This window comes from Coffea arabica, chromosome 8e (assembly GCF_036785885.1).
Source record: "Coffea arabica cultivar ET-39 chromosome 8e, Coffea Arabica ET-39 HiFi, whole genome shotgun sequence".
NCBI classification, from domain to species: domain Eukaryota; kingdom Viridiplantae; phylum Streptophyta; class Magnoliopsida; order Gentianales; family Rubiaceae; genus Coffea; species Coffea arabica.
This window is the reverse complement of record NC_092324.1, coordinates 11,757,924-11,771,382: the sequence shown is the minus strand read 5'-3', so window position 1 is coordinate 11,771,382 and position 13,459 is coordinate 11,757,924. Positions and strand designations below refer to the sequence as shown.

Here is a 13,459-nt window from a genome sequence, read left to right as displayed (position 1 = left end):
TTAACAACTCAGCACTTTGTCCTGACCAATGAGATTCATACATCACAATGCATTTCACTTCCTAATCAGACTATAAAATTGGAGGCAGTTCTGCAAAGAATATCTAGCTGAGCAAGCCACAGCTCAAGTTCATATCACACTCATCATGATAGTTGCATTTTGATAATTCTTAATGGCAAGCGTTGATACCGTACAAGCAAAACTTTCTCTGAGGCAAATATTACAAGCATTTATGCAATCTGATAACTCAATGAACTGTTGGTTTACGTATCTTCTTTAGAGCACATGGATGATAGTAGATCTAATAGATTAGTCCACATAACACATGCCTAGAATAAGTACCAGCTTTTGCCTTGTAGCTCAACAAACATGAATCCCAAGAATGTGTAATCCTAAAGAGAAGAACCCAGTAGCATCTAGTAGATACAAAAGCTGATAAGCAAAAGACAATCCTGCAAAGAAAAAACATGTCAATTAGAGGAAACTAAATTCATATCATTGTCATAGTTTATGGAAAACAGTCCAAAGAATAATTACAACTCCATCCAAAAGAAAAAAGTTCCCACTCCTTACCAAGCATGCCTTTTGGTGCCATTTTCAGTAGAAAACTATTAAATTCATGACGCGTCTTCTAGTAGTAGATGCTTTTCACCAGAACTATTCCTAGAAGTTGAGAAATTTTCACATCCATCAAATTAGTCTATGTTGTCAATCTTTCCTCACTCTCACCCCATAAGCTCACTTGAAGTGCAGCTTCCCTTTCTCTATTGCATAGATGATACAATTTGGACCAAAAATACGACAACACAACCTACACAATATTTGTCCAACTCAGAACACAGTAAACATGCTCTACTAAAAACAGAAAAGCCAGAAGCTTGCTTGAGAGTAAAAAATGAAGGACTTTTGACAACAGAAACATATCCAGCATTAAAAAATGACCAATCAAAAGTAATGAGAACAACCGATAAAAAAAAGAACTTATTTCAAAATTTATGAATTGTCGAGTAGACAAAATTCTGCTCCATTCTGCTAAAAATAAAGTAACTAAATTTAAGGAGTACCAAAAGAAAACGAAACAATTACCAAAAATACAATAGAGAGGACTTTCTGGCGTTTCTCTAGACCATTATGATGAATTGCATTAGCAGGGGAATCCAATGGCAAAATCTTCTTCTCGCTGTCAAGATTATCCTTTGTTTTTACTTTAATATTAACCGCTCTTCTTCTCAACCCATAAAGAGACTCGGCAAAAGAAGCATCAGTTGTTCTCAAGTTGACACTGCAATGTCCTTCTTTCCCCATTAACGGTTGGGCTCCATTCCACTATGTCAGAAAACAAAGCCTTTATATAAATTGTAAAAGCAATAAATAGAGGGACTACTCCAACTCCAGAATTAAGATAGGTTTAGCAGAAAACATAATATTCAATATATTCATAGGAATAAAAAAAAAATGCCAAGGACCAAGAAAACAGCATAGTTTCTTCTGCAAATTAGCAGACATACTGAATCTTTGTGAGATCAAGCAATTATAAGTGGAATAGAAGATGAAAGGATACTCTGAAGAACATAATCATACCAGCATCAACATTGTCCATCACATTCATAGGAGAACCTTGACCAATTCCCTGGTGTAACTTTCCATCACTTGATAGAACAACATAATTCTTTCCACTTTTCTAGCCCATTTCATGTCCTTGATGCAACTGAAGTCATCGAGGCAAATTGAAAAAGCTGGTTTTTGTTCCTGTTAAAGTGCGTGTGTGATAGAGTAAGGGAGAGTTGAAACACCTCAAAACTCATGCTGTTAATCAGAGGGGAAAAATGAAGTTTCATATGGTAAAACAGCAAGTGATTTAATAGCTTGAAGAACTCACAGGCCATATGATGCAGCCGACAAATAGTAAAAGAAGCAGGAACTCGAGCAGAGGTATTAAGCTTCTCGAAATTTTAGCTATGGCAAGTACTCAGCTAATTTAAGCTTGTTCTGTGCAACTATCTGACATAAGGAATAAAGAGACGAAGCAACAAGGGTAGAAGTGGAAATGTGTGGAATATGAGCAAGCTGGGTCACACCATGGCAAAAGGTCCTTAAAAATCTATTATAAAAAAAATTCAAAAGATATTTTAGATTGGAAAGGAAAAACGGGGATTGTGACAACCCCTTTTGCCATGTTTCAAAAGCAATTCACTCTTAAAGTGACGTCACTTGGTAAAATGAATTCCGCTGAAAGTGAGCCTAAATTCTCGGTAAACCTAAATTCCACTTAAACGAGAATTGTGAACCCGCTAGGAACGAGGTTCTACAATTTTACCTACTTCACTTATTGCTCTCGTAAGCAAAGATCCGATCACCCCTACGCCATTGGAATTACCCCAATTTCCATCTTCCTTCAAGTTCCCCTGGGTAAGAATTCTATTAGAAGCAAAAACTTTGAAGTTCATCTTCATGTGAAAAATCAGGACGTAGGTCTAAGACTATGCCTAGGTACATGATAAGAGCCACACACGGTTCGCAAGTAACAAATAAATATACTTTCATAGATAATATCACGCACGAAGTGTGCAATGTGGTAGTATGCTACATCAAAAGCATTAAGACCGAAATAAGAACAATGCCATAATGACTATACAGAATTAATGCTATAGCTTTTACCTTGTGAAATAGAGCGCTAATGGAAAAGAAATGGAGTTGGTTTGCTACAGAAGCAGCGAGCAAGGAATCACCCGAAGACAGCGCCAATATGGAAACTCTTCCAATAGATAGGTTCAGGATGCTCAACTCATCAATCGATTGACTATTCCTGTTGTCTTTGATTTCCTCTGCCAAACCCACGACTTCCTTTGTCCTTGCTACATTAAAACCTAACGACCACCCAAATGAGAGAGAGAGAATCGTGATGAGTAAACATACACCACTACAATGGAGAAACAGAGAAGTCTTTCGATGAAGCCCGCTAGATTTCTGGTGTTTCCTCTCACAATCTCTTCCTCTTTAACCTTTCTCGCCGTCTTTTCCATTTGGGTTCTCAAAGCTACCCCTCCATTTCAACGCCAACAGTCCCCTCCTCTTCATCTCTCCTTCAACCAAACTCCTCTGCAGAGTTCCGGTCCCTTCCAACCAGTTCCTGTGGTCTCGAAAAATCTAGATCCTCATGTTTTCCAGGGAGATCTTTCAGCAAAAAGCATCAATTTCTTCCCGACAGGTGGAAACGTGGACATTTCGGCTTCCGACGATGCAAGTGATCCGAGTACAGCAACAATAGCAGCTAATGAAATCCAAATACAAGTAGCTAAGAATTCATCCTCATAGTCCAGGATTTTGTTAATAAAGAGTTTCTTAAAGCCAATACCTACAAAACAAAACAAACCCAGTTACTGAATTAAAACAAAAAATAAGACAAAAAAGAAGAATTTTAATGAAAATTGAAGAACCCAGATGGAGTTTGAACTTTGAGTAGCTTATGCCGAGAGAGTAACTGAGAGTAACCACTTTAGCTTGAAGACTTGGAGTAAGATAGCCGCCATCAAAACATCAGCCACCAAAATGGACACAGCGAGGTGTGCCACTGGAGCTTTCATCATCTGTAGGGTTTTTCATACTGAGACTGTATCTGAGAAAATAACATACTATATATCCATTAAAACATAAGAGTAAAGAAAAAAATTAAAGAGGGAGGAGTCATAGAGTCACCTATTTTGCACATGGCCAACTATGGTGGTAGAGGAGGGCGTTGCTTCGTTTACAGATTTTGAAGCTTCAAATGACTTTTGGAAAACAAATAGTTCAGTTCTCTTAGCAATCAAGTGATTAATCAGGCAAAAAAGGAATGAAAAGAGAAAAAGAATAAGAAGGGAGAAAGGAATATCAAAGAATCAGAAGGAAAGAAAGAGGAGATGACAGCAATTTGGAAACGAAGAGGAATTAGAAATCTGTTGAAAGGAAGAAGACATGAAAGATTAGAAATCTGAAGATGAAAAGGAAGACGAAAGAGGAAACAGGGAAGAAGGCATGAAGCGGCGGGAGAATTATGAGAATGATAAATGTCTTAACCCTAGAAAAAAATATGAACCAAGAAAAGGACCCATATGCCCATATCATTCCAAAGCACAAGAGAAGTAGAGTTGTAATTTTGCAACTGCCTTCAATCCTGGCACGTGAACAGCACGAGGGCCGACGAAAACGAAGAAGGGCCGACGAAAAAAAGAGCCTCAGACCAAAACCCCCCACTCGCTCTTATTCTATATATGTTGATTAGGGAAAAATGACCCTTATTGGACAGAGGTCTAAAAAGAGGGACTCTGTTGAGATTGTAGATGTTGTGCAGTGACAAAAAAAAAAAGGTCCGGTCAAATTTGTTGATTGCTGTGAGTTGTTAGATTAAAGGATTTGATTGATTAATCAACCAGTGAGACCAAGAAAACATGACGGGTTTGTTTGGAAAGCATAATTGGGAGGTTATTTGAAATTTTTTTAAATTGGCGTTTGTACTGTGTAAAATAAAAAGTGGGGTTTTTTACTGCGTAGAGTTCCGACATTGGATTCCTTAGGTGCAGCCTTTTGCACTAAAGTCATGCAAACAATTCATTCGCTCACGTGGAGTCTGAATTTTTCAAAAGGCTTTAATAAAAATAACCGTTGGTTGAGGAGTAAAGCCACAGTAAAAGGCATTTACACCTGAACACAACACAAAGGCTTCACGAGCTCCTCTGTTCGGGCCTCTCTTCACCATTTTCATCTACCAGCAGACGGGAAAGACAGCAGCAATCAAGCGAAGCCTGCGGCGACGTCCGGCAAACAACCAGATTGACTGCGTTTTGAATCTATCGGACGCATTTCACCCTGCCGCGGTCGACACTTCCAACACCCAAGCGGAATTGGGTGCTCCGAGGCCATTCCACTTTCTCCCTATCTACAGCGGCAGGTACAATTCCCTCGATTTACCATTAGCTGCAATTTACATTCCATAAACCTGCGTTGATCTCTCTTTCTAGTTGTCCACGGCTTCATCAGCTGATTATCTCCCTTGGACACCTGATTTTGTGTTGGGTGTGTGCGAAGAGTAGATTTTGTTTATGCTAGATTAAAATCTACTTAGGATTAATTGAACCCGAATCTGAATGAATGGTGGAATAAAGCTGCTCTGGCTTTCCAAATTGGGAGGTTATGAGCATTAAAACTGGATTAACTGGATAAATTGCAAGCAGGGAGATTTATCGTCTTTGGGCTTTTTTCTTATCATGGAAACAAAATATTTAATGGGGAAAATAAAATCTGTCCTGAATTTATTAGGAGGATAAGTCAATGTTAGAAGTTAATTTTGCTTTGGAATATGTCAATTTAAGAAGTAAAATAATTGAAGGTGGACAGAAGTAAAATATATATTATGACCCTTAAAAAAATAAATTCATCACCCTTAAAAAAAATAATTGAAGTAAAATATATTCTATGACGTAAATTAAAGATGGATAGAAGTTGTTTAATAAAAGTTTTGCCGAAAAAATACAAGGGATTTTCACTGCTTAGTTGCATTGGCCTTTGGCAATCAGTTTTCTTTTTTTCCATGGTTTCTTTTGCTTTCTTTCCAATTAAAAAGGTTTGCCTCATAACGCACAAGGATTGGATGTGATAGGAAACATAAAATCAAAATATACTGGTTTGCTGCAAAATTTTTAAAGTATTTAAAGTTAAATGTTTAAGCGTCTGGATGCCCAAGGCAGTAATATGCAAAATATTACTGATAATGAGCCAACGAGTCCCTGGATTAATACTTTGAAGTTAGCAGCAAGTTACTTGTCCTTGGCATTGATCATGTTGATTATTATTGAATAATAAACTCATAAGTTGATTATTATTACTTGTCCCTGGATTATTGTAGTATAAGTTGTTTAATGGGATGCTACTTGATAAGTCATAACTCAGACACTTTATGAAGGAATAGAAAAAATGGTTTTGAAGAATACTGAGATGGGACATATACTTGACAACAAAAGTTTACATGAGTGGCCCAGAGAAAAGATTCTTTACATTTTGAGTCTGACCCAGAACAAAAGAAAAAAGAAAAAAAGCAGATGATTTGCACCTTTTCAACCAAGAAATCGTATACGGTGCTTACCACAGCCTGCACAGTTATAGATGCTTGAATTCATAACTTTTGGTTCTGTTGTAAGTCTCATTTGATGAGGTTAGATACATGTCAATTAGGTCATAATCTCAAATGTTAGGAGTTAAAAACATGTATTATAGTGGACTGCTAATTTCCAGAATTAACAGACGCATGGGATTTTTTGTTTCACACTGGAATTTGAAAGCTAACATGCTGGGAATTTGTTTGGATGCAAACTCCCATTTGCTGTTTGGATGCATATTTTTTGCAATGAGTTAATAATTTTACTGTCCAGCTGCTGCCATTACGGTTGTTGTGAGGCAGTTCTCTCTTCGGTTATGACCGCTGAGAAGAGGAAGAAGCCTTCTTGTGATTGTATGTCCTTCTACGCTGTATTAGAAAGTAATTTTCGCATCATATTAATTGGTTAATAATACATTTTGTTCGAATTTTGAAGCCGCACCTGTTAGCTGTACGTCCCATTGCTCTACCTGTTCGTCAACTGCATCCAACAACTACATCAAGTGCCTTGAGGTCTACTTTGAGGCAAGTGCCTTGGTTGAGTTCCTTCTGCACCTGTTTTTGCTTTCACTATTGATTGTCCAGATCTGTTTCCAAACCACTTTAATTCAATTTATGTTATATCAGTCCACTGCTAACTGTTTTTCCCCATCAAACTTAGCAAATGGCTTCTAGGATTCACTGGACTGATGCAATGGATGAAGCTTTCCTCACAGCCTACGTCAGTTTTCGGGAAAATAACATTTGGGACAACAGGAAGTCGCTAGAGACCAACTACGACATGTTGGCAGCCCATTTGGCGAGCAATCACATACTGATTGTGACTGGCCAGCAATTGCAGACCAGATTCTATTACATCAAGAAGAAATGGGACCTGTTCTGCAATCTGCGTGGGATTTCATCAAAGACAGAGACCGGGGTTGAGTGGAGTGAGGACAGCTACTGTTTCACTGCTGATGATGAACATTGGGCCAACTTGGAGCAGGTATGGACTTGTCGCTTCCCTGACTTCTGTTAATTGAATTTCTCTGTACTTCAGATTTGAAAGGTGACTTCAGATTCCCTATTGAACTAAAAGCTGAGCACTCAATCTTGTTTAAACTGCACTTGTTATTCTCACTTGTGTCTAATCCTTGATGTCTTTTCATCCTTGAGTTTGCCGGTGACTTCATCAAGTTTTATATGCTGACTCCACTTGTTATTCCATCTTTTTTTTTTCCGCAAAGTCTTGAGATGAGTTACGAATTGACGCTCAGTCATTACATCCTTATTAGATTGAATGATGAAAAGAACCTGTAATTTGGTCCACAACTCATAATATTCAATTCTGAAGCATGCTAGATTTGGGTTATAAAGGGTTATAAGGGGAGGTTCCTGAATAATATATATTTTCCTTGTTAAAATAACTTGAATATTTAGAGTTTTCAGTAAGCGCATGAATTTTTTACTTTAAAAAAAAATACAGCTTCAATGAATTCGGATGACAACTCGAGTTACATCCCTTTTCATCCTCATTTTTAGTCTTTCTTGCTGAATCAGCTTTTTTGTCCATGTGTTTTGGAGACTTGGTTGTGTTTTCTGTTTCTTCACAAAGTAATCAGTGTGGCTTTGGATTCTTTTATCCTCTCTGTATGGGTTATATTGGAAGTAAGATGTGATAGTAGCAAATCAAGGCAGCATTAGTGAGTAAATTTATAAATCTGGGTTCTTGTTTCCATGATATGATTTACTTGAAGTTGGATTATCCTTCGCTTAGTTGACCATTCTTTTCTGGGCATTGTCATTAACTGGATTAGCTTTGATTGGATTATTTGACTGCAAAATGTGGTGGAATTTGCTCGGCTTAGCTGCTGGTGATTTGTCATTCACAACTCTTTGTTTAATATACAAAAAAATAGCTATCGACAAAGTTTTGGATCCTGGATTTAGCTATCGACAAAGTTAATTGAATTAGCATTTTCCTTGTTGAAATAACTCGAATATTAAGATATTTTCCTTGTACACTATCAATTCCTGTGTCTTGACTTCATATTTGCATTTCACCAGACCAATGCCTCGTACGTTGACTTCAAAAAAGAGAATTCATGCTACTGGTACGATCGGTTGACACCTCTACTGCTTGGAAGACATGCCACAGGCAGCCGTGCCCAGTCTGCAAGCGAGGTCGTTCATTTGGAACCGCCTCGCCGAGAACGGATCAACTCTGCTAGTAAAAGTCGAAAGGGAAAAGGTAAAGCCTCTAGCTCGAGGGTGCCTACTCCGGTGAACGTACCAGCAGTTGAGGATGACGACGACGTCTACTATGTTCCCCCAGTTCCTGGTGCAGTTGGACAAAAACGGTCAGCCTCAAGCCTAGGAACCAGTGGTGAACCTGAAGGGAGTAGAGGTTCAAAATCGACACGGTCATCTACTGGTCTTGAGGATGCTCTAAGCAAGATCGGGAATTACACCGACTTCGTTCTTGAGGACAGACGGAGTAGGTCGGAGTACGACTCCCTCCACGGCATAATGCAGTGCCAGGATGTGATCACCTCAATGGATATTCCAGACGAGTGGAGACTTGAAGCATGTGATCACTATGCCAAATATGAGAACGAGGGTGCAAGGATTATTTTTATTAGAGCTTCTGCAGCCGATCGCTACGGCTACATCCTGAAGTTGATGAAGGCGAAAGGCTTGGCCTAAGAACACTTTCTGTGGCATGCCACTTATGTGGAATGTTTGTACTATTAAAGTATTTACTGTCCTGTTTTCAGTTTTAAAAAAACTTCAGAATGGGTAAGGAAAAGGTTCATATCAACATTGTGGTCATTGGTCACGTCGACTCTGGAAAGTCGACCACTACTGGTCACTTCATCTACAAGCTTGGAGGAATTGACAAGCGTGTGATGCAGAGGTTTGAGAAAGAAGCTGCTGAAATGAACAAGAGGTCATTCAAGTATGCTTGGGTGCTTGACAAGCTCAAGGCTGAGCGTGAACGTGGTATCACCATTGATATTGCCTTGTGGAAGTTTGAGACCACGAATGTTACTGCACAGGTACCTATTTGGATCAATCTGCCTACAATCCATACCAAAAGCAACAGGTACTGAATTGCAAATTGGATTATGCTTGAGATGGTAAATAACAACGTATTAACAAATACTTCTCTTGTCAAAGCTTTTCTATTCGTTTTAACTTCGCATTGAAAGAGTTGAGAGACTAACATCAAATATAAGTGACGTATCAGTTTGTTGCATCTTTGATCTACATTTGAAATTAATTAGCAGTATCAAATAGCAGTCGTGAGAGTCTTAACCGATGAACTAAAAAGAAGCAGGCCACTGGATTAATGTCCACCATTTAACTATTTGAAAGATTATTGCACCAGAAAAATAATCTGAACTTTTGTACTGTAATAATAATAAAGATTGGGGAAGAACTTTTGTAGGTTTGCTGCTTGCAGCATTAAATTAACCCATCATCTCATCCCATAAATATAATTCCTGGGTCAGTACCGAACGCTTTGTTTAGATCGACTTTTTTTTTCTAAAAATTTTTTAAATATATTTTTAAATCTCTTTTTTCATCTCATATATATATCAAATTAAAGTAGTAATATATTTTTGTACGGAAATTTCGAGAAATAATAATAGTAATCCAAATGGTGGGCTAATCATCTCATATATATTTCATTCAAAGAAAAATCGTAATCAGTGATGGTGGGCCCTCTACACTGACTCCAAAATCAGACGTCCTATGGCTAAAATTGTGGAACCTATCAACCAAACTCCTGAAAAGGACATGCATCAGAAATTTCCTACTATACACATAAATGAAAAATAAAAAAGAGAACGTACACGAAAATCTGTTAGATTTATCAAACAGTAGTGTTGATCCGATCTCAACAGTGTTTCTTTTGTAATTTAGAATCTATTCAACAAATATCAGAATTACTGCATACTGTGCAAGGCACGTACCCTCATACTAGTCCAAAATAAAAGACGCACGAATCTGAAGAAAGAAAGTTCCTGCAACGACAAAGTGGACACTTTGGTGGAAGTTCTCTAAAAACTCCAATGCAAATCAGCCAAAAAAACGAACGAAGACAAAAAAGTCTGCCAACACCGCAGTTTCCAAGCAATGCGCTCTCTTAAGCTTCTCTATAGAGCGTGCGACCAAACCCGTTGTCTCCCTCAAATCCAGAGATAGGGACAAAAGTTTATTTTGTCAGGATTGTATCCGACCTTCTTCAAGTAGGAAGACACTTCCTTCACAATTTCATCATAACGTGCCTTGGAGTACTGACTATGGCATCCATCTAGGCAACAAAAAAGATTGAAGAGAAGTTAGAGATAAACAACAGGCCTGCAGTATTTGTGTTTAATATTACACCCCCAGGAGCTCACCTTGTTGCAGCAGCAAATCATTTGTCTCACACCAAGGGTGAAAGCAAGCAACGTGTGCTCTCGGGTCTGACCGTCCTTAGAAATACCAGCTTCAAAACCACCAGTGGTGGAAACTCATTCAAACTTCTCAATCTTCAATCCGACCATATATATATTTTATTCATCATCTCTCCCTGCCTCTTCAACTAGTATATATTTTATTCACCCCAGCAGAAGCCTTTAGCCCATCCTCGGCTGCTTCTTCTTTTTGAGGTGTTACAACTTGAAGTAACCTGGTGAGATCTGTTTTTTGAGATAGTACGGCCTGGAATTAGTTTCACTTGAATTGTTGTTTTATATACGCTTACGTAATACATTTATATATTTATATTAATAAACATAATATTAATTATACATTTATACATATTATTAATTACATTTATAGATCTGTCTCGAGAAAGATTTATAAAGGTACATAATTTTTACTTTTAAGCATGCGGATACAGGTTGTAATGTGTTGTTCTAGCTTGAGTGTCTTTGAAAAAAATAAATAAATAACATAACAACATTTGTTTTATGTGACGTATATGAAATAAAAAATAATTAAAAAATATGTTTATGATATAAGTAAATAAATTTGTGTAAATAATCTATTATTCAAACAAACTCATTGTAAACATATATACAGATATATCAATTATCATGGCCTGGAACAACCGCCGTGGTGCTAGAGGACGCAATGCGGACCGCATGAGGCAAGATGAGGAAGATGAGGCCTTACTTCTTATGAGTGCCTCGTTAATGTTAATGCATCCGTCACTTGCACACGTGGATAATAATCAACCACTTCCGCAACATGATGGGTCATTCACAGATAGGCAGTGGGTCGAAAGCGTACTCTACGGTCATCATAGACGCTCAATAGACAACATGCGTATCACGGTTGATAATTTCTTGCTGCTGTCCAATATCCTTGTCGAGAGACAATACGTTCCACACAATTACCAACAGCGCGTGCCCATACAGGAGGCGCTTGCTATGACCTTTAATGTTGGTCAGCCACAAGCATATGCACCGTGTCTTGGGGACAATTTTTGATCGATCCATCGAGACGATTAATCGAAATATAAAAAAGGTGCTCCGAGGCCTGTGTCTATTTGCAGCTGAAATAATACGACCGGGTGACCAGACTGCAGTTCATCCACGAATTGCAAACTCAACTAATTTTTATCCATGGTTCAAGGTAATGTGGAAAGCATAAGTGATTTTTGGCTTGATTTAGTAAGACGATTCTAGAAAGTTGATTATATATATTTTTTACACATATTAGGATGCCGTGGGAGCGATGGATGGTACCCACATCTCAGCTTGTCCTCCGACAGGCGAGCAAATGGCATATACAAATCGGCACGGGTGGCAATCACAGAATGTTCTGGCAGTTTGTGACCATGACATGCGCTTCATCTAGTGTATGCTGGATGGGAGGGAAGTACACACGATGCGCGAGTGTTGGAGTCAGCATTAGCATATCCGTCCGATTTTCCACTGCCGCAACCTGGTAAGTGATGGGTCCAATATTTCAAGTCAAGCATGTGCTATGCTTTATTACCACAACTCCTATTTTTTATCGCGTTTATTAATTAGAATAACTTTGTCAATTAGGCCGGTACTACTTAGTTGATGCGGCATACAAGAATGCTCCAGGTTTCATGCCCCCGTATAAGAACGTGGGGTCCGAATCTCCGGCAAAGGCCTTGTTCAATACTCGACATTCGCAACTTCGCAATGTCATTGAGCGCACATTTGGTGTGCTTAAGAAAAGATTCAAATGGTTAAAGGGTCCGGTAGATAATTTCTATATGAGCACTCAAATCAGTATAGTCATTGCTTGTTGTGCGTTGCACAACTTTTTAAGGATGCACCAACCAGAAGATGCCCATTTTCAACGGTTTGAATCAGAAGACGTGCACTTAAATGAAGAGCCAGAAATAGGTTGGCTAGTACCTCAGCCGTTCGCATTAAACGTATCTCCTGCAGAGCTGGCGGAATGGAAAGCTAAACGAGACTACATAGCGACTCAAATGTACGCAGCACGGGGGCGACGCCGCCGTTAGGTGTTCATCGCATTACAAAGGATTGTAATTGTCCAGGCAATTTATTTTCCCATGTGTAGAGTGTACTAGAAATGCCCTCGATTTCCAACTTCTAAATTAATCTGTACCGTTTGTGTATTAAGTATGCAATTGGTTTAGCGTAAACGTAGTATAAAGTCAAAATTTTCGAAGTCAAAGTCAAAATTTTCAAAGTCAAAGTCACCTGCTTAAATTCAATAATGAGCACCTGTCCAAACGCTAATTTACACGATTTACTTACTATCCAAACGCTTATTTCATATTTACGCAATCTTAAAAAGTAACCTAAAAAATATCTCAAATAACTTACAATCCAAACGGAGCCGACATAAGGGAGAGAAAAATTTATTCAGGTATATGAATTGTTCAATACTGGCAGAATTTTATAGAGATCTAACTGATGGTGAAAAACTTGCTATATTGACTCTTATGAGCACAAATAGACATATATATTTTGGTTGGGTTTTAAAAGTGAAAAAATATCTCAAACAATATAATTTGGATGTACATGATGTGCTTGACTGCAAATATGGATATTTAGCCAAAATACCAATTCTCCGACTGAAACCCAATTACCGAAATCCAAACTTCCAAATAGAAGTTTGGACGGTAATGGGATATCGACTTGGACGAAATTTTTTTTTTACCGAATTCTTGATTACAGGCGGATGAACACCCTAATCCATCTGACCTATGGATTTGACATCTCAGTATGGTAAATAAGTCATACATCAACAAGGTGGAATCTTTGATTGTCAACTCAGAGAGTAAAAGTTGGAATATAGCACAATATTAACTGCCAAATCTCGTAAGAAATTTGGGGCACTTAA

The 13,459-nt window shown here is 38.2% G+C and overlaps 3 protein-coding genes across 5 annotated transcripts; 2 read left to right on the top strand and 1 right to left on the bottom strand.

Annotated features, from left to right (window-relative positions):
- Positions 1-348: 348 nt before the first annotated feature.
- On the bottom strand, positions 349-3,600 carry LOC140013100 (peroxisome biogenesis protein 12-like). Of its 3 annotated transcripts, none has more exons than XM_072062171.1 (5): positions 3,438-3,600; positions 2,659-3,355; positions 1,582-1,749; positions 1,087-1,326; positions 349-452 (listed from the first exon to the last, which is right to left on the bottom strand). In XM_072062171.1, the coding sequence occupies exons 3-5, from the start codon at positions 1,591-1,593 to the stop codon at positions 417-419; spliced, it is 288 nt and encodes a 95-aa protein (XP_071918272.1). In that variant the 5' UTR covers positions 1,594-1,749; positions 2,659-3,355; positions 3,438-3,600; the 3' UTR covers positions 349-416. The 3 variants fall into 3 exon arrangements, with proteins under 3 accessions (XP_071918272.1, XP_071918271.1, XP_071918273.1); XM_072062170.1 differs by having other exon boundaries at positions 3,455-3,598; XM_072062172.1 differs by lacking the exons at positions 2,659-3,355; positions 3,438-3,600 and having other exon boundaries at positions 1,582-1,846.
- Positions 3,601-4,740: 1,140 nt separating this feature from the next.
- Positions 4,741-9,274, top strand: LOC113704517 (uncharacterized). The gene is made up of 5 exons (XM_072060642.1): positions 4,741-4,927; positions 6,405-6,484; positions 6,567-6,655; positions 6,792-7,115; positions 8,177-9,274. Exons 2-5 carry the CDS (start codon positions 6,448-6,450, stop codon positions 8,813-8,815), a joined length of 1,089 nt encoding a protein of 362 aa, XP_071916743.1. The 5' UTR covers positions 4,741-4,927; positions 6,405-6,447; the 3' UTR covers positions 8,816-9,274.
- A 1,925-nt stretch (positions 9,275-11,199) lies between these two features.
- LOC113704516 (uncharacterized) lies at positions 11,200-12,611 on the top strand. Its single transcript, XM_072060933.1, has 5 exons — positions 11,200-11,551; positions 11,661-11,740; positions 11,828-11,879; positions 11,966-12,055; positions 12,160-12,611. Exons 1-5 carry the CDS (start codon positions 11,200-11,202, stop codon positions 12,609-12,611), a joined length of 1,026 nt encoding a protein of 341 aa, XP_071917034.1.
- Positions 12,612-13,459: the final 848 nt, after the last annotated feature.